Here is a 22,415-nt window from a genome sequence, read left to right as displayed (position 1 = left end):
TGCCGGGCGCAGTGGCTCACGCCAGTAATCCTAGCACTTTGGGAGGCCGAGGCGGGTGGATCACAAGGTCAGGAGATCGAGACCATTCTGGCAAACACGGAGAAATCCCGTCTCGACTCAGGAGCTCGAGACCAGCCTGGGGAACACGGTGAAACCCCATCTCTACTAAAAATACAAAAAAATTAGCCGGGCGTGCCGGGCGCGGTGACTCACGCCTGTAATCCCAGCACTTTAGGAGGCCGAGGCAGGTGGATCACGAGGTCAGGAGATCGAGACCATTCTGGATAACACGGAGAAACCCCGTCTCTACTAAAAATACAAAAATTAGCCGGGCGTGGTGGCACGTGCCTGTAGTCCCAGCTACTTGGGAGGCTGATGCAGGAGAATCTCTTGAACCTGGGAGTCCGAGGTTGCAGTGAGCCAAGATTGCGCTACTACACTCCAGCCTGGGCGACAGAGTGAGACTCCATCTAAAAAAAACAAAAAAACAAAAAAAACAAAAATTAGTCAGGCGTGGTGTCGCGCGCCTGTAATCCCAGCTACTAGGGAGGCTGGGCAGGAGAATCACTTGATCCCGGGAGGCGGAGGTTGCAGTGAACCGAGATCGCGCCACTGCACTCCAGCTTGGGCGACAGAGCGAGACTCTGTCTCAAAACAACAACAAAACAACAACAACAACAACACAAAAACCAAGAGAAATCTTACACCAGTTCTAGTTCCGGGGTTTCCGGGCTTTCATTTCGAATTTGCATGCCCTGCCCTTTCCCAGGAGGCGTGGCCATCGCGGTTGACTCCACCCCCGGGCCCGCCTCCAGCTAAGGAGCCGCGGCTGGGCTAGGGGCGACTTCCTTGTTTGTATGAGCGAAAAGACTGAACCAAAAGAGACAGGGGATGAAAACAAGATAGGTCTGTGGAAGAGACCTGTAGGCGGAGAGCGGTCCCTGTTTTCCTGGAGAAAGACGAGTCGCAAGATATCATCACAAGGGGAAACCAGGCTGCGCTGGATCTTTACGTCGTCACCAGTGGGCGGGGAGACCAGCCTCGTACCCACTGGACAACGGGCCCATTCCGAGTCAGGGAAGCAGAAGGCCTGGAGGAGCTTCGGGGAGCAGGGGCTGGAGTTCCTCTGCCAGGCAGGAGGCTGACACGAGACACCGGGCAGAGGGAGGCGGCGCATGGACGGCGAGGGCCCAGCAAGGATTCTCCCCAGCCGCTGTGTCTGCGTCTCCTGCGGCTTCTGTGCGCGGACCGTGTCCTGTGCTGTGTAGGGAAAGCTGCTTCTCTGCTCGGGACGTGGATTCCTTTCCCCTCGTCCTCGCCTGGCTACTTCTGACGCGGGTCGTCAGGACTCCGCTTGGGTGTCACCCGTCCAGGAAGCCTCCCTTAATTAAGGGCCCTCGGCACCCACCCCATATGTGATTAGCAGCCCTCCCGTGTATTTCATCGCACCCCGTTGTTTATATCAACTACTCCACTCACCACCCTTCTGGGCAATCCTTTATCTCCCCCTCTGAAATCCGATCGCTGAGGGCTGGGACCCTCATCAGTACTTATCCCCATTTCCCTGCGCTAGTCTAATTAGTGCCTGGCAAGTTGAAGGCGCTCAGTAAACGTTTGTGGAGCGAAGAAACGACGGATAGGGCGTAATGAGCACGACACACGCAATCAGAGAGGACGCAGTTAGGAGGCTATTGGCCCGGGGCAGGCGTGAAGGGGGAAGATCGGGCTCGGGGTGGGAGGACACCAGAGGGCGGGGTGACTGTCGGGGTGCTCTGGAGGAAGATGGGCGTCAAGGCCCCCAGCAAGGTTGGGATAAATTTTCTCTCTGAGGCACAGACTGCCGCCTGTAGCGTCAGCATTTACCATTGCCGTCCTCCTTCCTAACACAACAGTTGAGATGAGAGTTTATGGCTCTTTTATTTGATTTCAGAAAAGCAAGAAGGTATCATAGATCCGATAGTGACAGTCAGTCAGTCATGCTCCCCCTGCAGGATGGAAAGCCGGATGGCAGGGATTGCCTGGTGAACAACCAGGTCAAAAAATATAAACTGTGCCTTTCCCAATGCCAGCCTCGGGTCCGAGGGCTCTACGTGCATTATTATCTCTTTTAGTTCACTCGACAGCCCTAAGAGATGGGCGTTATTATTAGCCACGGCCAGGATTAGGGTGAGGTCAATCCTCTAGGTTCGAATTTCAGGGGGTGATCCTCCAGAACCCTTCAGTAATCAAAATAAATAATAGTTCGATGCAATATATCTTATCTCGATTATAAGATAATCAAGCCATTTATCTGGATTGCTGAGTCTTTTGGTGCCCCCTTATTTTTTTTTTAACCTCTCAGCAAGTGTTTCCCTCATTTCACTTTACCCCAATCTCCACCGTGTCATTGTCATCTCCATTCTATTACCCTGTGAAGTGCAATATGGCAGCCACCCACCTCGGCCTCCCAAAGTGCTGAGATTATAGGCGTGAGCCACTGCGCCTGGCCTGTCTGTCTGTCTGTCTATCTATCTATCTATCTATCTATTCTTTTTTCTGAGACGGAGTCTCGCACTGTCGCCCGGGCTGGAGTGCAGTGGCGCTATCTCAGCTCACTGCAACCTCCGCCTCCCGTGTTTAAGCGACTCTCCTGCGTCAGCCTCCCAAGTAGCTGGGACTACAGGTGCGTGCCAACACACCGGACTGATTTTTTATATTGTTAGTAGAGACGGGGTTTCACCGTGTTAGCCAGGATGGTCTCCATCTCCTGACCTCGTGATCCGCCTGCCTCGGCCTCCCAAAGTGCTGGGATTACAGGCATGATCCACCGCGCCTGGCCATATCTATCTATATTTTGAGACAAGGTTTCCCTCTGTTGTCCAGGCTGGAGTGCAGTGTTACAATCACGGTTCACTCACCATACACCAAGATAAATGCCAAGTGGGCCAAAGATTTCAAAGTGAAAAAAATGGAACTATAAAAGTATATAAGGGCCAAGGCCAGGCGCGGTGGCTCACGCCTGTAATCCCAGCACTTTGGGAGGCCGAGGAGGGCAGATTACGACGTCAGGAGTCAGAGACCAGCCTGGCCAATGTAGTGAAACCCCATCTCTACTAAAAATAAAATTAGCTGGGTGTGATGGCACGCACTCGTAGTTCCAGCTACTCAGGGGGCTGAGGCGGGAGAATCGCTTGAACTCGGAGGTGGAGGTTGCAGTGAGCCAAGACCATGCCACTGCCCTCCAGCCTGGGTGACAGAGTGCGACCCTGTCTCAAAAAAAAAAAAAAGTATATGAGGGCCAAGCACGGTGGTTGATGCCTGTAATTCCAGCACTTTGGGAGGCCAAGGTGGGCAGATTGCTTGAGCCCAAGAGTTTGAGACCAGCCTGGGCAATATAGCAAGACCTCGTCTCTACAAATAATTTTTAAAAATAAAAATAAAAATTGTAAAAAAAAAAGACCAAAAAAAAAAGTATAGAGGACACCAGGGGTGGTGGTTCATGCCTGTAATCCCAACACTTTGGGAGGGCAAGGTGGGAAGATCACTTGAGCCCAGCAATTCAAGACCAGCCTGAACAACACAGGGATACCCTGTCTCTACAAAATACTAATAATAGGCCGGGCATGGTGGCTCATGCCTGTAATCCCAGCACTTTGGGAGGCTGAGGTGGGCGGAGCACCTGAGGTCGGGAGTTCGAGACCAGCCTGACCAACGTGGAGAAACCCCATCTCTACTAAAAATACAAAATTAGCCAAGTGTGGTGGCGCATGCCTGTAATCCCAGCTACTGGGGAGGCCGAGGCAGGAGAATTGCTTGACCCAAGGAGGCGGAGGTTGTGGTGAGGCGAGATGGTGCCATTGCACTCCAGCCTGGGCAACAAGAGCAAAACTGTCTCAAAAAAAAAAAAAAAAAAATTAGGCCAGGCACTGTGGCTCACGCCTGTAATCCCAGCACTTTGGGAAGCCGAGGCCGAGGTGGGCGGATCACGAAGTCAAGAGATCGAGACCATCCTGGTCAACATGGTGAAACCCTGTCTCTACTAAAAATACAGAAATTAGCTGGGCGTGGTGGTGCGTGCCTGTAGTCCCAGCTGCTTGGGAGGCTGAGGCAGGAGAATCGCTTGAACCTGGGAGGTGGAGGTTGCAGGGAGCCGAGGTGGTACCATTGCACTCCAGCCTGGGTGACAGAGCGAGACTCCATCTCAAAAATAAAATAAATAAATAAATAAATAAAATAAATAGTAATAATAAATAAAAATTAGCCAGGCATGGTGGTGTGCATCTGTGGTCTTAGCTACTTAGGCAGGCTGAGGCAGGAGCATCACTTGAGCCCGGGAGGTTGAGACCAGCCTGAGCAACATAGTGAGACACCATCACTATTAAAAGGAAAAAATGTAGTAAAATATGAAGCTTTTTTTCTTTCTTCTTCCCTCTCTCTCCACTTGTCACCATGTTTTTCACTTTCTATTTCATGATCACACTCCTCAGGCACAGGACAGAGGTAGGAGAGTGCAGACTCTTGCAGGAGTCCAGAGGCCCTCTGTCCCACAACTTAGGATGGTCCCTGTGACCTCAAAACTCACTAGTCAAGTAGGAGGTCTGAGCTCCCAGTGGAGTAACCAGCCATCCAGTTTGCTAGGGGATTAGGGGTTTCCTGGAATATGGGACTTTGAGAACTAAAACTGGCAAAGTTCCAGGTGATCAGGGAGAGTTGGTTACCCTAGAGCTCTGAGCTGTGCCAGACCTCAGAGTGGGCTCCAAATTTTGGGGGAAATGAGAACAACCATCCTGACATAGTTCACAGGTGGCTTTCCCCAAGGGTGGCACATGCTGAAAGGATGCAGTCAGGGGGATGCAGCTGGTCTTCGGTGGTCTCCGGAGCCCACAGGGAGGCAGAGGAGCCCCCCCACCCCACGAACTATAGGCTTATTGCCTTTCGCACACCAAGTCCCAAGAGCCCATAACACCTCTTTCGACCATCAAGGCCCTCATTCTGCTCCTCAGGAAGTCCTGGCACCCAGGCCATGAAATCTGGCTTTGAGACTGACATTCTTGCTGAGACTGGGGTATTCTCCTTTTACCCATATCTAAGAGACTGTGAGTTTCCTTTTGTGTCCAATAAGGGCTAATCCTGGGTGGTCTATGACTGCCTGTCTGCAAGGTCACAGAAGGACGTGACCTCCATCTGCTGTTGCTTTCCTGATGGCTCCCTTGGTCTCCTGCAAGTTCTCCAATGCCAGCTTAGTCCTTGTTCAACTCTACGTTTTCTGGAGAGAACCCTTCTTGGCACTGTCACCTCTGTTGAGATAACTCTCCTCCAAATCTCCAGCCCCCTTCTCTAGCCACCCCTAGACATTCTTCTTGGGAACCCCCATCCCCAGGCTGTCCGAATTCCCTCTGGCCTCTCAGTCCTTGGATGCTGAGGGCCACTCCCTTTTACTTCCTCAAGTCCTTACTTTCCTTGGCTTCCGGCACTTGCAGCTTTGTGGCCTTTTAAAGTCCTGTGGTTTTCCTTCTACCTCTCCAGATGCTGCTTCTCCATCTTTCACTTCATTTCCCTGCCTTGAATGTGGAGATGCTCATGACAGTGTTATGGAACCACTTTCCTCCTCTCACCCCATTGCTCCCTGGGGAATTCCACCCATCTCAGGACTCTTTTCTCACTGACCACCCAAGGCCACTCCTCCAACTAAGGCCTCCCCTGAGCTCCAGGCTCCTGAGCAAATGGACTCTGGACATTTGTCCCCACGTGGATAGCCTGCAGACATTACACCATGGCTGCAACTGAGCTCTTGAAAACCTTCCCAAGGCCGAGCACGGTGGCTCTTGCCTGTAATCCCAGCACTTTGAGAGGCCGAGGCAGGTAGATTGCTTGAGCCAAGTTTGAGACCAGCCTGAGCAACGTGGTGAAACCCTGTCTCTACTAAAAATACCAAAATTAGCCGGGCATGGTGGCACACGCCTGTAATCCCAGCTACTCGGGAGGCTGAGGCAGGAGAATCGCTTGAACCCGGGATGTGGAGGTTGCAGTGAGCCAAGATCATGCCCTCCAGCCTGGGCGAAAGAGCAAGACTCCACCTCAAAAAAAAAAAAAAAAAAAATTAGCTGGGTGTTGTGGTGGGAGACTGTAAGTCCCAGCTACTCAGGAGGCTGAGGTGGGAGGATCACTGAAGCCCAGGATATGGAGGTTGCAGTGAGCTGAGATCACACCATTGCACTCCAGCCTAGGTCATAGAGTAAGACCCTCTCTAGGAAAAAAAAAAAAAAAATCTTCCCCACCCTGCAGCCCTCTCCTGCCTGCCTCAGTGTTCCCTGGACCTATTAGACCCTCTGTAAATACATGGAAAATGTCATCAAAATTAGAGTTTCTGCTCAAATAGTGTTCATTTTAATTTGGTATCTCACACACACTAAAAACTTGAAGAGGGTGTATTTTCTACCTCCAACCTGAAACTGCAGGAAAGGCCCTGTCTGAAAGGAGACTTCGGGAGCCGACAAAGGAACCTGAATAACTTCATCCACCAAGACTCCGCTTTTCTTCACCAATCAGGCGGTGACAAATACATCCACCAGGGGGCAGCATCTACTTATTTCTAGCCCCTGGCTCCACCCTAGGCCTTGATTTTGGGGTGGTTGCCAGGGAAAGAGTTCCTGGTTGGGGAGAAGGGTATCTTTGGGGCCCTTTCGCACATTTTTGCCCCACACTCATACTTAGCGATAGGTTGGGTTTTCTCAATTTTGTTCATGAGGAAACAGAACTGGGATTTGAAAAATGGGCCTTCGTGATTGCCGAGCTGGTAACTGCTCCGTGGCGTCCATTCCCCCACCCCACCCCCTACTCCTGCAGACTCCTCTTTCCCTCGTTTGTTCACGAAGACAAGTACTTGGTTAAGATGCTGCAGAGACAAGGATGTTCTCAGCCACTTCCTAGAAGAGCTCCACCCATCCTCCTACCCTCCCTTACTTCAGAGCATGGGCTGTTATGGGGAAACGACCTGGAGACATCTAAAGCCCCTCATTACAGGATGAGGAAACCGAGGCTCCCAGGTGGGGAAGTTACTTTTTTTTGAGACGGAGTCTCGCTCTGTCGCCCAGGCTGGAGTGCAGTGGCGCAATTCGGCTCACTGCAACCTCTGCCTTCCCGGTTCCAGCTATTCTCCTGCTTCAGCCTCCGGAGTAGCTGGGACTACAGGCGTGCGCCACCACGCCCTGCTAATTTTTTTGTATTTTTAGTAGAGACGAGGTTTCAACATGTTGGCCAGGCTGGTCTTGAACTCCTAACTTCAGGTGATCCATCCGCCTCAGCCACCCAAAGTGTTGGCATTATAGGCGCGAGCCACTGCGCCCGGCCGGAAGTGGCTTTTTACTTTTTCAAGTCACTCTACTAGTGAGGAATGGAAGGATGGGACTCACGCACTGAATCTCAGTCCGGTGTTCCAGCATGTCCTAAGGGCAACCTCTCTCTCCAGTGTCATCCCCATTTTTGGTCCTTGTTTTTCTCCTTTAAGTTCCTCCTCTCCAATTAAGGCCTGAGAGTTCTATACTACTCAGACACTGCCTAGAAATGCAAGGTTTGTAGGAATTCCTGGCCAACCCAGTATCAACAGAACCCCCAAGGGCCCAAGGACCCCAGGCTGGGAAACTCCCACGCTAAGGGTGGAGGTTTGGTTCTCATACTCAGGGAGCCCTCTGAGAACATTTATTCCATCATGCATTCATTAATTCACACAGGATTTTCTGACTGCCTATGTGTGCCAGGCATGGTGCTGGGCATGGTAGAGCTACAGATAAGAACCAGCTGCTGCCCTTGATCACTTAGTCTGGTGGAGGAGACAGCTCTGAGGAAGAATGATGCTTATCTGACTCAGTGTCACTTAAACCTTGGCTCAGCGTCGCCGCTTTGAAACTTTCTCCTGCACACTCTTCCACCAATCTAAAGTAGTTCTCTAGCCACATGTGGTGGCACGCACCTGTAATCCCAGCTACTCAGGAGTCTGAGGCGGAGGATCTCTTGAACCAAAGAGTTCAAGGCTGCAGTAAGCTATGGTCTCGCCACCGCACTCCAGCCTGGGTGACAGAGTGAGACCTTGTCTTTAAAAAAAAAAAAAAAGGCCGGGCGCGGTGGCTTATGCCTGTAATCCCAGCACTTTGGGAGGCCGAGGCGGGCGGATCACGAGGTCAGGAGATGGAGACCATCTTGGCTAACACGGTGAAACCCCGTCTCTACTAAAAATACTAAAAATTAGCTGGGCGCGGTGGCGGGCACCTGTAGTCCCAGCTACTCGGGAGGCTGAGGCAGGAGAATGGCATGAACCCGGGAGGTGGAGCTTGCAGTGAGCCGAGATAGCTCCACTGCAGTCCGCCCTGGGCAAAACAGCGAGACTCCGTCTCAAAAAAAAAATGTTTTTTTGTTTATTTTAATTTTGAAAAAATAGGGAATGCTTCATGAATTTGCAAGTCATCCTTGCACGGGGCCATGCTAATTTCTGTATCGTTCAGAAAAAAATGATTGCTTAATGTACAAATATTCAGATGTTCTCTGCAGGGATTAGTGTAAGCCCATAGCTTAGTGCTACCTGGACGAGCTGGGCCCCTTTCTTTACCCCTCCCCAGCCCCACCTTCTCCTTCCCATTTGTTCATTAACACCTTCTCTGGCAAACATGAAAGACGGAAGGGTGGGGTAGGATTGTCAGTTTCATTTCCTTTATCAGATAAGTGACAATTTCTATCTTGGATGTGAGTCCCAAGATAGATTATAGGAGCCATGTTAAAGAAGCTTCAAAGATTGTGGAAGAAACAAGACAACTTGTGTGTTTTCAGTTTCTGTGTGTTTTCAGTCTCATAGCCATCGTAACATTTGTTCAAAGCCAGGTTTGGCCAGTTTCTAGCTGGATGACCTTCAACAAATTACCTAACCTTTCTGTGCTTCAGTTTCTTCTTTTTAGACTAACCATACTTACTTCATGGGCTTGACTTGTGTATTAAAAAAGGAAAAGTAAGCAAAGTTCACCAGAGCCTGGCATGCAGTGGCCACTCAACAGTGCAGTGGTTCTCAACCGCTGGGCCTGCTCCATCTTCCCCTCTCCTAACTTCACCATGCTCAGGTCTGTCTCCTGTACATTAGCTGCTGCTGCAACCTGTCACCCTCCAACTTGGGGTGTAACAAACTAATTTCCTAAGGTCTTAATCTTAGACTAATTTCCTAAGGTCTTTAGGGATTTGGGGAGGCTCCCTGCATTGCTGGGGAAACCAGGTGGCTGGTTTTGTAGTGGAGGGGGGAAAAAGGAGGTGGCAAAGCACACTGGTGACAAACAGATGGGAAGCTTATTTATCAGCACTTGATTGAGGAGGGTGGGCAGGAAAAGGCTGGGCCCTGCTGTCTGGCAATGACTTCCCTTCTCCTTTTTCCAATCCCTCTCACACATAGCCCTTAAAAAGATTAATACTGAATTACACAATAAATAAAATAATCCACGCCTGTAAATCCCAACACTTTGGGAGGTCGAGGCGGGCAGATCACCTGAGATCGGGAGTTCGAGACCAGCCTGACCAACATGGAGAAATCCTGTCTGTACTAAAAGTACAAAATTAGCCGGGCGTGGTGGCACATGCCTATAATCCCAGCTACTCGGGAGGCTGAGGCAGGAGAATTGCTTGAACCTGGGAGGTGGAGGTTGCAGTGAGCCGAGATCGCGCCATTGCACTCCAGCCTGGGTGACAAGAGCAAAACTCTGTCTCAAAAATAAATAAATAAATAAATAAAGTTACAATTTACAATTTCATTCTTCTTTGATTGGCCCTCTTCTCTCCCCCACCTAATTGCTGTTGTCCTTTTGGTCACACTGCCCTTTGTGACATCTCCTTCCTTTCAGGGCTGCCCAGACTGTAGCAGGCTGCAGTGGCTGGGGAGACCCTACTCATTCCTGTGCCCCTCCTAACCAGTCCTAGATAGGGCTAAAGAACCTCTATAAACCTTTCCAGAAGCTTCCAGTTGACACATTCTCTCTCTCCTCTGAAATCCTACGAGTGCTATCTCATGATTTACAAAGACCCAATACATGTGCCGTCTCATTCTGTCATTGCCAGTCTTAAGTCTTAAGCCCTTTGAGGCCTGGTTCTACAGCCGAGACATCCTCTATTTCTCCACCATTTCTCTGTCTCATTCAGAGCACACAGTATGAATGAGGTCAATAAACACAGTGTTTTTTGTTTTGTTTTGTTTTGTTTTTTTTGAGACAGAGTCTTGCTCTGTTGCCCAGGCTGGAGTGCAATGGTGTGATCTCAGCTCACTGCAACCTCCGCCTCCCGGGTTCAAGTGATTCTCCTGCCTCAGCCTCCCGAATAGTTGCAATTACAGGCGCCCGCCACCACACCCGGCTAATTTTTGTATTTTTAGTAGAGACGGGGTTTCACCATGTTGGCCAGGCTGGTCTCGAACTCCTGACCTCAGGTGCTTCGCCCACGTCGGCCTCCCAAAATGCTGGTAATACAGGCGTGAGCTACCGTGCCCGGCCCAATAAACGCATTGGTTTTTTTTTGTTTGTTTGCTTTGTTTTGAAACAGAGTCTTGCTCTGTCGCCCAGGCTGGAATGCAGTGGCGCTATCTCAGCTTACTGCAACCTCCGCCTCCTGGGTTCAAGCGATTCTCCTGTCTCAGCCTCCCGAGTAGCTGGGATTACAGGCACCCGCCACCACGCCCGGCTAATTTTTGTCTTTTTATTACTGATGGGGTTTCACCCTGTTGTCCAGGCTGGTGGAACTCCTGAGCTTAAGTGATGTGCCTGCCTCAGCCTCCCAAAGTGCTGAGTTTACAGGTATGATCCACTGCGCCTAAACATACTGTTGAGTGTAACCTCAAATAAGTCATTTAACCCTTCAGGGCTTTGTGTATCTGTAAAAGGCAGACAACAGTCCCTAACAGGCTATTGCAGATAATGGGCTTAGCACTATGAAGCAGCTGTTTTATGGGGCTCCAGGTTCACATAGGTTTGACAATTGAATTATGAAAGATAAAGGAGAAAGACTTGTCAGCCTCTCCGAGTAGATCCTTTGGCCGAAGGAGTGTCCATGTGGGGTGGTATCTCGGCCTGGTGGAGGGGGATGCGATGATAGTGAGAATACTAGGGTATTCATATCTTTCCTCCCGAGTCAAACGTTGCCAGGCACGTTCCTTTCGCCCCTCCCACCCTCCATTCCGGATTAATTCCAAGTTTAATTCCAAATATTAGAGTGTGGTAGAAAAGGTCAAATAGAGCAGCCACGGATTAAGCAAACGTCCCTCCGCGTGTGGTGGGGGCTGCAGCGCCCGTAGCTCCACGCTCCGCCCCGCCGCCGCTGATTGTCCCGCGCCTTGTGACGTCACACGCGGGTTTTTAAGGCCGAACCCTAGGCAGGCTCTGCAGAGGCAGCGGTTGGGGGCGCGCTGGGTGTCTGCGGTGTTTCACCGGGAAAGGCTCGAGGAGAGCGCGGCCCACGAGAGGTAAACGGACACTGCAGACCGTGCTGAGGCGGCTCCGGTGCCGGGCCGCTGGAGCTGGGGTCGGCCATCGGAGGAGGGCGGGCGGGCAGGGGAGTGTCGCGGGGCGGTGGGGCGAGGGTCGCGGAGTAAGGAAGGGCACCGTGTCAACGGCTTGGGGCTGCGGAGGGCGGGTGGGAGCCGGACTCAATCTCCGCTCTCAGCGTCTGCACCCTAACTCTTAGTTTGGGGGCACTGTCGACTTCCCCCGTCCCTCGGGGATCTTGCCTGGGGGATGGCGCCATAAGCTCTGAGAAGAGGCTCTAAAAGCCCACTGTCCATGGATCGAGCCCTCACCCCCTACTTGAGTGGCCCAGGACCTGGGAGTCTCTCTAGGTCCCATCGCCCCCCTCACGACCCCCCAGGGAGTGGGGGAACACCTCTGTTATACCTTAAAAAAAAAAAAAAAAAAGGAAAGGAATTTTAAAAATGAAGGATGGGAGGGTGATTTAGGAAGGGATCAAGAAGTTGCAAATCTTGTGTGTGTTATTAAACGTCTCCTTTTTCTCCCATGACCTTTTCTTGGTTCAGATAACCCAGCTGTGCTCCCTGGAACCTTCAATTTCAAGGCCTCCCTGCCTCTACTAGGCGCCTTAGCTCACTATGGGGAACCACTTGACTGAGATGGCGCCCACTGCCTCCTCCTTCTTGCCCCACTTCCAAGCCCTGCATGTCGTGGTCATTGGGCTGGACTCTGCTGGAAAGACCTCCCTCCTTTACCGCCTCAAGTTCAAGGAGTTTGTCCAGAGTGTCCCCACCAAAGGCTTCAACACCGAGAAGATCCGGGTGCCCCTCGGGGGATCGCGTGGCATCACCTTCCAAGTGTGGGACGTCGGGGGGCAGGAGAAGCTGCGACCACTGTGGCGCTCTTATACCCGCCGGACAGACGGTCTAGTGTTTGTGGTGGACGCTGCGGAGGCTGAGCGGCTGGAGGAGGCCAAGGTGGAGTTGCACCGAATCAGCCGGGCCTCGGACAACCAGGGCGTGCCAGTGCTGGTGCTGGCCAACAAGCAGGACCAGCCCGGGGCACTGAGCGCTGCTGAGGTGGAGAAGAGGCTGGCAGTCCGAGAGCTAGCAGCCGCCACTCTCACTCATGTGCAAGGCTGCAGCGCTGTGGACGGTCTGGGCCTGCAGCAGGGCCTGGAGCGCCTCTATGAGATGATCCTCAAGAGGAAGAAGGCAGCTCGGGGTGGCAAGAAGAGACGGTGACCCGAGCCCCCCCTCCCTTTCCTCCCACCTAGTAGGGGTCTGCACACTTGGACAGCAGGGTGGGACCAGCCTGTGACCTCTCAGTCAGACTGGGGTGCAGGACCTGTCCACCTCAATGAAGGAGAGAGGAGCATGGGGTGTCCCGTTTTGGCGCCACACTGGGGTGGGGATGGGAGATGGGATGTCTTTGCATATCTCTCTCATCCTCTCTGGAGAAGTGGGCGCTGCAGGACTGTGGAGACGTAAATGTAAACTGTGACTCTACCTCGACCCTGTTTCTTATTTTTCTTCTCTGGCTTTTTAATTGGATGTGTTTGGGGGCGGGGGGATGGAAGTGACTTGGAGAATGTGTTTGGGATGAAATAACTATCTCCCCTTCCTCTGTCCCCCAACTGGGGAGTCTCCCCAGGCTGCTTTTCTAGGAATACCAGTCACATAGTTTTTATTTTTGTGTCTGTGAAAGTGCCAAGAACCCCTCCCCACATTTGTAGATCCATGACCCTTTTTATAAGCTGTGTGTGTCCTCTGTATTATTGTTATTAACTATTTTTTAGCATTTGCCTGTAAGTTATTAAAGACTGATAACTGTAGCTCTTACCTTGGTCTGGGGCATTTTCCTCTCCTTATCTTGCCCCAGAGACAATTCAAGATTTCTATGTGGGGTTGTGGCGCCGGGGGGGAGGGAGATTTATCTTGAAGCTGAATTTGCAAAGCAAGCACTTATAAAAATTAGATTGTGTGTTATGGGATGGCTTGTGAAAATTATAGGGGGGAGTGGAAAACCCCTCAAGCTATTGCCTGATCTCTGTAGTTTTTTGGGTGGGGTCACTTCCTTTTTCTCTGATTTAACACCCCTCCCCTCATCCTCTGGGTCTTACTTGTCCCTTATATCAACTGCTCCTTGCAGATTTAACTTCAAATTTTGCTAGTCTGAGCTGCTCCTAGGTTCTTGACCTTGGTGACACCTAAGTCTATATAGGTAAGTCCTCGAAGAGCCATTCTGTTCCCATCCTCCCCACTTCCCCAGTCTTAGGTTGGTTTGATTTTTTTCCTCCTTGTAAGATGTGGTGAGAATGGAAAGTAATTCCTCCTTGTAAGATGTGGTGAGAATGGAAAGTAATTCCTCCCTGGCCTTAAGTCACCTCTGTGTACTCAATCCTGCTGACTGGCTCACTGGCATGATGGCAGCAGCTGGTGCTAGGGAGGCCTGGGCTGGATTGAGCCAGCCTGGCCCTGGTGACTAAGCCATGAGTTTTCCAGCTCTGGGAATGGTAGCTCTTCTCACGAGAGGGGCAGAAGTAGTAGCTGTTTGTGCTTGGTGGCAGAGAGGACTGCTGGACATACACCCTCCAGACTCCAAGATAGAAGGGGGAAGACATAAGCCCCCAATATTTGTGGTGATTGTAAGAATAAAATGCTAATATTACAAGGGCTTGAGTGCCCCTACTCACCAGCACCAGGGCCAGCTATGTCTGATAACAGAACCCTTAGATCCTCTTAATCTTCTGGGTGGGAGCAGTGAGTAAGAACTAAGCACAAGGCCGGGCACAGTGGCTCACGCCTGTAATCCCAGCACTTTGGGAGGCTGAGGCAGGAGGATGGCTTGGGCCCAGGAGTTCAAGGCCAGCCTGGGCAACATAGGGAGACCATGTCTCTAAAAAAGAAAAAAAACAAGCACAATTCTTTCCAGTTGTCCAGCCCTCCAGCCACCCCCTGCCACCTTTTGTGCAAACACAGAATCCCCAGAGCAGGTTCAGCGTTCACACCCTGCTTCTCCCCAACTCTGTCTCCTCTTCTCCGGAATCAGATGAAAGGACCTGGGGAGAAAGAGAAGGTGCCGGCAACCCCCACTTCTGGGGAAGGTTTCCTAAAGAACTTGCTTCTTCCTACCCAGCGCTGCCAGAAGCTCAGATTTGGTCCCCTCCCCATCCCTGTAGCTGGCAGGATTGGGGTGAGTGTGCATTGATCCGGAAGGGTGCCCAAGTGTGCGTCAGTGCTAGGGCCTGCTTGACAGAACTGCTGGGCTGGTTCTGCTGGGAACATGTGCTACCTGCCCCTCCCCCAGACACACCTGCGACTCCTCTCCCAGTCTTTTTGGGGCACAGTCCTATAGCCCAAGGACAGGTTGAGGCCCCAGTCCAGGCTGGAAAGGAACTGGCCAGAACTGACCCTCTGTCCTGCCAGGAGATCTTTCCTCCCCACCCCACCCCACCCAAATTCTGCTCTTTTGTCTTAAAATCTTCAATTATACATTTTCATTTCTTGTCACTTGGTGTACTTAGGTCTCCAGATTTGGGGGAAGAGGTGCAGAGGTGTTCCCCCATCCCTAGCAGAGGGGCCTCCAAGATGTCAGCTCCTGATTCTGGCTCTTCCAACCACACTCCTTCCCTACCTGCTTAAAACAGGTATCTTCTGCTTCCCCATGCCCAGCCCTGGGGGCGGTCAGGGATCGTGGTCCACAGGAGGCCTTTGAATGTCCCAGGCTCTTTCCCAGTCCCTCTGGCCTGACTGTCCAGCTGGTGGCACTAAAGGAAGATGGGGGCTTGTGTCAGAGAGAGACGGAGAAGCCAACTGCTCTGCCAGAGTAGTGGGGAGAGGGGAACACTGGGGAATTCTGAGTAGAAAGCCACAAATTGTGGCCGGGTCAGAGTCAGGAGCTTTGGAATAATCCTCCTGCCTTGGCTCATCAAAGGGACTGGAGAGCTGGAAGGGAAGGGATCACTTCCTATCTGCAGGATGAGAGAGGGAGAGAGAACCTCTCACTCTCCAGTCCTGCCCAGAGATTCTGCATTTTGAACTCAGGGCAAGGGCAAGGAATGAGGGTGTGATCAGGATGGAGAGTGAGGTTATACTTGCCCTGTACTGGCTTCTCTATTAAGTAGGATTTCTTCGAGACCCTGGCATGGGTGCTGAGGAGCTCTTCCCTGGGGGCCAGGAGTGGTGTGGCTGAGGCTAGGTGCCTGTAAAGTTGAGGGAAACCTGCTGTAGACCCAGAGTTCCAGAGTAGAGGCCGTTTTTTTTTTTTTTTTTCTCCTCTGTTACCCAGGCTGGAGTGCAGCGGTGCGATCTTGGCTTGCTGCAACCTCCACCTCCCCGGTTCAAGTAATTCCCATGTCTCAGCCTCCCAAGTAGCTGGGATTACAGTCACGCACCACCATGCCTGGGTAATTTCTGTATCTTTAGTAGACATGGGGTTTCGCCACGTTGATCAGCCTGGTCCTGAACTCCTGACTTCAAGTGATTTGCCTGCCTCAGCCTCCCAAAGTGCTGGGATTACAGGCGTGAGCCACCAATGCCCAACCCCAGAGTTGAGGCTTTCTTCTGAGCTGTCCTTCCCCACCCAGCCACCCCTTCTTGCACAGGTTGGAACATAAAATCCAGATGGAAGCCTTCCTTTCCTGGAGCTCCTCATCATGAGGGCAAAGATGGCAGTGGTCCCCCACTTTCCCATGCCCTTTCCAGTCCTCTCCATGCTGCAAGGGCTCAAGGAAGACAGAGGAAGGAAAGAAGTCCCTAAGGCCCAGAGTGGGCAGTGACTTGCCCGCGGATACACAGCCACTTAGCAGTGCACCCAGCTCCTTCCTCCCAGGCCAGGTCTTTGTACTCCCAGGGCAGAGGATAGGAGGTAGGAGACAGGGAGCGAGCACAGTTATCTCAGAGCTCAGATTCCCCCCTCCCTCCCTCTTCCCTCTCCTTGATTAGATTAAGGACCAGCTTTCCGCTCTCTCACTCCCCTTCCTGGGGAGTGAGAGCTTTATCTCCTAAGCCCAGCAGAGGTCTGGCCTCAAATCTGGCCAGAAGTTCCCATCCTTCCTTTATCCTGACCACGTGTCATTGCAAGTCTTTCTTGAGATGGACACCTCCACCAGGGCCTGGAAAGTGCTGAGTTCTGCCCAAGTGCTAGGAGCACACAGGACAGCATGTTCTCTAACACAAGCCTGTTTTGAATGGGGCCAGTGGGTAGAGAGGAAAGGGAGGGAGTGAGGGTGGCAAGGGAGACCCAGGCCAGCATTCAGCTGGAAAGGGTGGGCAGTGTGGCTGCACTTCATTTCCAAGGCCATCTGTTGGGGAGTTTGTGGGTGGATGCATGAGACCTCCTCCTCTGGATGATCCAGAAGAGGGTATTCGCTGTTCCCTTAAAAATTTTTTTTGAACATGTTAGATATTCCTATTCTTTTTATTTTTTATTTTTGTAGAGATGGGGCCTTGTCCTCTTGCCTGGCCAGGGTGGTCTGGAACCCCTGACCTCAAGCGATCCTCCTGCCTTGGCCTTCCAAAGCACTGGGATTAGCAATACAAGCCACCACACCCAGCCATGTTCCTTTTTTTTTTTTTTTTTTTTGAGATGGAGTCTCGCTCTGTCGCCCAGGCTGGAGTGCAGTGGTGTGATCTCAGCTCACTGCAAGCTCCGCCTCCTGGGTTCATGCCATTCTTCTGCCTCAGCCTCCTGAGTAGCTGGGACTACAGGTGCCCACCACCACGCCCGGCTAATTTTTTTGTATTTTTAGTAGAAATGGGGTTTCACCATGTTAGCCAGGACGATCTTGATCTCCTGACCTTGTGATCCACCCGCCTCGGCCTCCCAAAGTGCTGGGATTACAGACGTGAGCCACCAAGCCCAGCCTTTTTTTTTTTTTTTAATTTTTACTTTACCCTGAGAGTTTTTTGTTTGTTTGTTTTTGTTTTTGTTTTTAGACGGAGTCTCTCTCTGTCACCCAGGCTGGAGTGCAGTGGTATGATCTTGGCTCACTGCAACCTCCGTCTCCCAGGTTCAAGTGATTCTCCTGCCTCAGCCTCTGGAGTAGCTGGGATTACAGGCACATGCCACCATGTCTGACTAATTTTTTGTACTTTTAGTAGAGACGGGATTTCGCCATGTGACCAGGCTGGTCTCAAACTCCTCACCTCAGGTGATCCACCCGCCTTGGCCTCCCAAAGTACTGGGATTACAGGCATGAGCCACTGCACCCGGCCAGCTCCTTCTTTTTAAAAAAAATTTTCTCTCCCTCATTGGAAAAGTAATAGATCTTATAGATCTCTATGTGGAAGAAATCTAAATTTAGAAAATGAAGAAACCTAATCTCGCAACTTGTTTAATGAAACATTAAAAAAAAAGAAAGAAAAAGAAAATGAAGAAACTGGCTGGGCACGGTGGCTCATGCCTGTAATCCTAGCAATTTGGGAGGCTGAGGCAGGTAGATCCCTTGAGCTTAGGAGTTCAAGACCGGCCTGGGCAACATAGCGAAACCCCATCTCTACAAAAAATACAAAAATTATCCAGACATGGTGGCACATGCTTGTAGTTTCAGCTACTTGGGAGGCTGAGGCAGGAGGATATCTTGAACCTGGGAGGTCGAGGCTGCAGTGAGCTAAGATTGCACCACTGCACACTAGCCTGGGGGACAAAGTAAGGTCCTGTCTAAAAAAAAAAGAAAAAGAAGAAACTTTATAATCTCAACTTTAGAGCTAACCGTTGTGAACAGGTTTTTATATATTCTTCTGGGAATTTTTTTCTCTGCGTGTACAAAAGAGGTATGTCTATAGAACATATATGGAATTATATAAAGCAAACAGTTTTGCTTTTCTCATTTATATCTTGGACATTATTCCATGCATGCCATTATTCCATTATACCACTGCCATCTTTGCCCTCATGAGGAGGGGCTTCAGAAGGGAAGGCTTCCATCTGGATTTTTCTCATTCTTTTTGATGACCACATGAGATTCCATTGTATGAATGTACCATCATTAATTAATTAAATCACTTGTTGAAGACACAGTCTGCCCGCAGCCATGGTCCTCCTTGCATATATATTTTTTGGTACACTTGGGGAAGCTTTCCCATAAGATATATTCCTAGAGTTGCAATTGTTGTGTCAAAGGGTGTATGTATTTAAAGTTGTCATAGATACTGCCAAAGTTTATGTGTTTGTGTAGAGGTTGGGTGGGAGGGAAATTAAATCCAGCTTCCTCATCCTCTATTCCCAGATCTCAAGGCTTTTTCAAGCTAAGATGTGTGTATATGGTAGAGGAGACATTACAGTGCTCTTGCTTTTTTTTTTTTCTTTTTTGAGACGGAGTTTCACTCTTGTTGCCCAGGCTGGAGTGCAATGGCGCAATCTCGGCTCACTACAACCTCCACCTCTTGGGTTCAAGTGATTCTCCTGCCTCAGCCTCCTGAGTAGCTGGGATTACAGGCATGCGCCACCATGCCTGGCTAATTTTGTATTTTTAGTAGAGGCAGGGTTTCTCCATGTTGGTCAGGCTGGTCTCGAACTCCCGACCTCAGGTGATCTGCCCGGCTCGGCCTTCCAAAGTGCTGGGATTACAGGCACGAGCCACTGCACCTGGCCTCCTTATTTATTTTTTATTTTTTAAAAATTTTTTTCACCAGAGCTGCCAGTAAAGGCGCCTGTGCTTTTTGGGAGGTAAGGAATAAAATCACCAGCAACTCAGCAGAGGATTTGCAGGGATAGCGAGTAAGCTTGGGCTCACTTTCCGGGGCTAAGGATTGAGCGCTACCTGGGACTGCCTGGCTGGTGGCGGAGGTGGGCAGATGGTGAGGACTCCCTAGCACCCAGCTTGTCACAGACGTCAGGCAGAGTGGGCGAAACAAGCCCTGAAATAGATTCCCGGGATTTGGCTTAGGGAGGAAGTGAGGCTGAGACCGAGAGTGTATGCTCTGAAGGGAACACAGAGAAGGAAACTTCAGCCCGAATGAATTGGGCAGCAGTGGAGCCCTGGACCTCCCCCATACAGACACCCCACCCCCATGTAGAGACTCCCACCAACTGCTATAGCTCAAGGACTCTTGTAAAAGGAAGCAGAAGCCTGAAGTAGCAGATATCTTGGTCACTCTGGAGTGTTTGGGGCTTGACTTAAGGCTCCTGGGAAAATCCTGGGTCTATGCCCCTCCTCAGTGGAGTGGGGAGGTGGGGAGGTGGGGAGGTGGGGAGGTGGGGAGGTGAGCAAGCGGGAGAGCTTATCTCTTTAGCAGTCCCTACCTCCTCCTATTAAATTTGTTAAATCTCATGAGAAATCCTTTGGAGGAGGGTGGGGGGACAGCTGGGTTTCAAAAGCTTGTTGAAAGTGAAGTTCGGTGCTTTTGATTGTATTTGTTTTTATAAGATTACCATTGCTTTGCATTCCAGATGCCTCTCTTATCCTTAAGGAGAGAGAAGACAGAACTGCTTACTCACTCTCTGGAACTCTCCTGGCCTGATGGGGGAGGAACAGAGCCACCAGTCTGACTTTGCAGTGCCCCAAACAGTAACCCACAAGGCAACATACAGGTTAAGACTTGGCTCTGCCACCAACTTCTGTGACTTTGACCAAGCCATTTCTAGTCTCTTGGCCTCAGTTTACTCATCTGTAAAGTGAGGGGATTGAGTAGGCAATAGCAGATCTTTTCTAGTACACTTTCTATGGTTCTCAGTACAAGGTGGGCATGGGAAGCTCTTTAATAGTCTTTCTCTCTTCATCTCTGTTTTTTTGTTTTTGTTTTATTTGTTTGCTTGTTTTTGAGACAGAGTTTTGCTGTCACCCAGGCTGGAGCGCAGGGATACAATCCTGGCTCACCACAGCCTTGACCTCCCAGTTTCAAGCGATTCTCCCATCTCAACCTCCCAAGTAGCTGGAACTACTGGCATGTGCCACCATGCCCAGCTAATTCTTTTATTTTTTTAGAGACAGGGTCTCTATCAGTTAAGGTTGGAGAATTTATCTGGGAAGGCTTCCTGGAGGAGGTAAGGAAAAGAAGTCAGCTTGGAGCCAGAATTAAGTATTCCGATTAATGAGGGACCTGGAGCATTGTAGGCTTCGGAGCACCTTTTTGGCTCCACCTACTGCTCAGGAGGAAAGGCCTGAGTCTGAGGTTTAATAGATACAGTTTTGTTCCTCCTTTCCCTGTAATTACCTGGCCTGAGACACTCTCAGACTCTGTCCACCACTCCTGTCCTTCTACTCCTCCCACTGTCACCTGAGGATAGGCTGTATCTAGATTCACATTCTCTACCTCCTACTCCAGAAGAGTAGGTTGTAGGGCAGGTGTCAAAGAAGGGACTCCCAAGCTCTAGACCTGTGGTGTCCAATATGGCATCCATGAGCCACACATGGTGATTGAACATGGGGAGTGTGGCTGGTCTGAACTGAGATATGCTGTACGTGTAAAATACACAACAGATTCAGAGCCTTCATGTGAAAAAAGAATGTAGAATTTCTTATTAATACTTTTTATATTGATTATGCATATGTTGAAGTGATACTTTTTATATAATGAGTTAAATAAAATGATTAAAATTAGATTCAGTTGTTTCTTTTTAACATTAAAATGTGGCTATCAGAAATATTAAAATTACATATGTGGCTCACATTCTTCACATTCTGTTTCTGTTTCTTTTCTTTTCTTTTCTTTTGAGATGGAGTCTTGCTCTGTCGCCCAGGCTGGAGTGCAGTGGCGTGATCTCAGCTCACAGCAACCTCTGCCTCCGAGGCTCAAGTGATTCTCTTGCCTCAGCCTCCCAAGCAGCTGGGATCACAGGTGCCTGCCACCATGCCCAGCTAATTTTTAGTAGAGATGGGGTTTCATTATGTTGGCCAGGCTGGTCTTGAACTCCTGGCCTCGGAATCCACCCACCTTGGCCTCCCAAAGTGCTGGGACTACAGGTGTGAGCCACTGTGCCCGGCTTCACATTCTGTTTCTACAGATAGTGCATCCACATATTTGGGGGGAAGGAGCATTATGAGTAAAAGAATGAAACACTTGTTCTCCTTTTTGTCTGAAATCAGAAGAGAAACAGGGCCAGGCGCAGTGGTTCATGTCTGTAATCCCAGCACTTTGGGAGGCTGAGACGGGAGGATTGCTTGAACTCAGAGTTCAGGACCAGCCTGGGCAACTAAAGAAGATCCTGTCTTTACAAAAAGAAAAATTAGCCATGCATGGTGGCTCCTGTGGTCCCAGCTACTCAGGAGGCTAAGGAGGGAGGATTGCTTGAGCCTAGGAGGCAGAGGCTGCAGTTGTTGTGTTCAAACCACTGCAACTGCACTCCAGCTTCAGTGACAGAGTGAGACCCTGTCTCAGAGAAAAAAAAAAAAAAAAAAAAGAGAGAAACAGACCAGAACTGTAACAGTATGGAAGGAAGGTAAATTATAGGAAGGCCTTCTTGATAGGAAGGACTGAAAAACCTGAAAGATCCACATACTTCTTTTCCTAGGAAGCTTTCAGAATAGGAGAGGACTTTGCATATCTTAAATCATTTTAAGACGGTATCTTATCATACTATGATTCTCAGTGATCCAAACTTGGTTACTTAGCAGGTGACTTTCCTGGCCTTGTTCAAGGTGTTTTCATCACACAAACAACTCTTAATTGTCTACTTGGTGATGAGCCCAGATACCTGGAATCCACAGAAAATTCCTAACATGATTTTACCCAATAGTTTCTAATCTTTCATCAGACTGCTGAGGCAGCAGCAACAGTGTTGACAGACTGAGGTTTCATCATCCTGCCCTCCCCTGCTGCCTGTCTCTGCCCACCCTCTACCCCCGGGAAAGTGCTGGAGCAGAGGGAAGGTTCAGGGAGGCAATATTGAGAAGGAACATGCCAGCTGGGGGTCTGGATAATCCACAAACTGGATTATCTGTCCCTGACTTTGCATAGATATAAGCAGGTGGCCTATATGTAGACAGGATGTACTGGGATGAGCCATGGGCAT

At 50.3% G+C, this 22,415-nt stretch overlaps 1 protein-coding gene, 1 long non-coding RNA gene and 1 pseudogene across 2 annotated transcripts in view; 1 reads left to right on the top strand and 2 right to left on the bottom strand.

Moving 5' to 3' along the window:
• Window positions 1–5,312, bottom strand: part of LOC117976474 (uncharacterized) — a 190,879-nt gene extending 185,567 nt beyond the window's left edge. Inside the window, exon 1 of the long non-coding RNA XR_010110633.1 lies at window positions 706–5,312. This is a non-coding gene — a long non-coding RNA (uncharacterized LOC117976474). The remainder of the gene's footprint in view (window positions 1–705) is intronic.
• Window positions 5,313–8,405: 3,093 nt separating this feature from the next.
• On the bottom strand, window positions 8,406–8,504 carry LOC129394536 (U6 spliceosomal RNA; annotated as a pseudogene).
• A 1,375-nt stretch (window positions 8,505–9,879) lies between these two features.
• Window positions 9,880–13,300, top strand: ARL4D (ADP ribosylation factor like GTPase 4D). The gene is made up of 2 exons (XM_003806086.5): window positions 9,880–11,458; window positions 12,026–13,300. The coding sequence occupies exon 2, from the start codon at window positions 12,098–12,100 to the stop codon at window positions 12,701–12,703; it is 606 nt and encodes a 201-aa protein (XP_003806134.1). The 5' UTR covers window positions 9,880–11,458; window positions 12,026–12,097; the 3' UTR covers window positions 12,704–13,300.
• Window positions 13,301–22,415: the final 9,115 nt, after the last annotated feature.

The sequence above is a fragment of the Pan paniscus genome, chromosome 19 (assembly GCF_029289425.2).
Source record: "Pan paniscus chromosome 19, NHGRI_mPanPan1-v2.0_pri, whole genome shotgun sequence".
NCBI lineage: Eukaryota > Metazoa > Chordata > Mammalia > Primates > Hominidae > Pan > Pan paniscus.
Note: the sequence above shows the minus strand (reverse complement) of the source record. Positions and strands in the feature narration are given on the sequence as shown.

Bases quoted from the DNA above. Each gene is read 5' to 3' on its own strand.
- ARL4D (XM_003806086.5), top strand. From the start codon at position 12,098: ATGGGGAACCACTTGACTGAGATGGCGCCCACTGCCTCCTCCTTCTTG.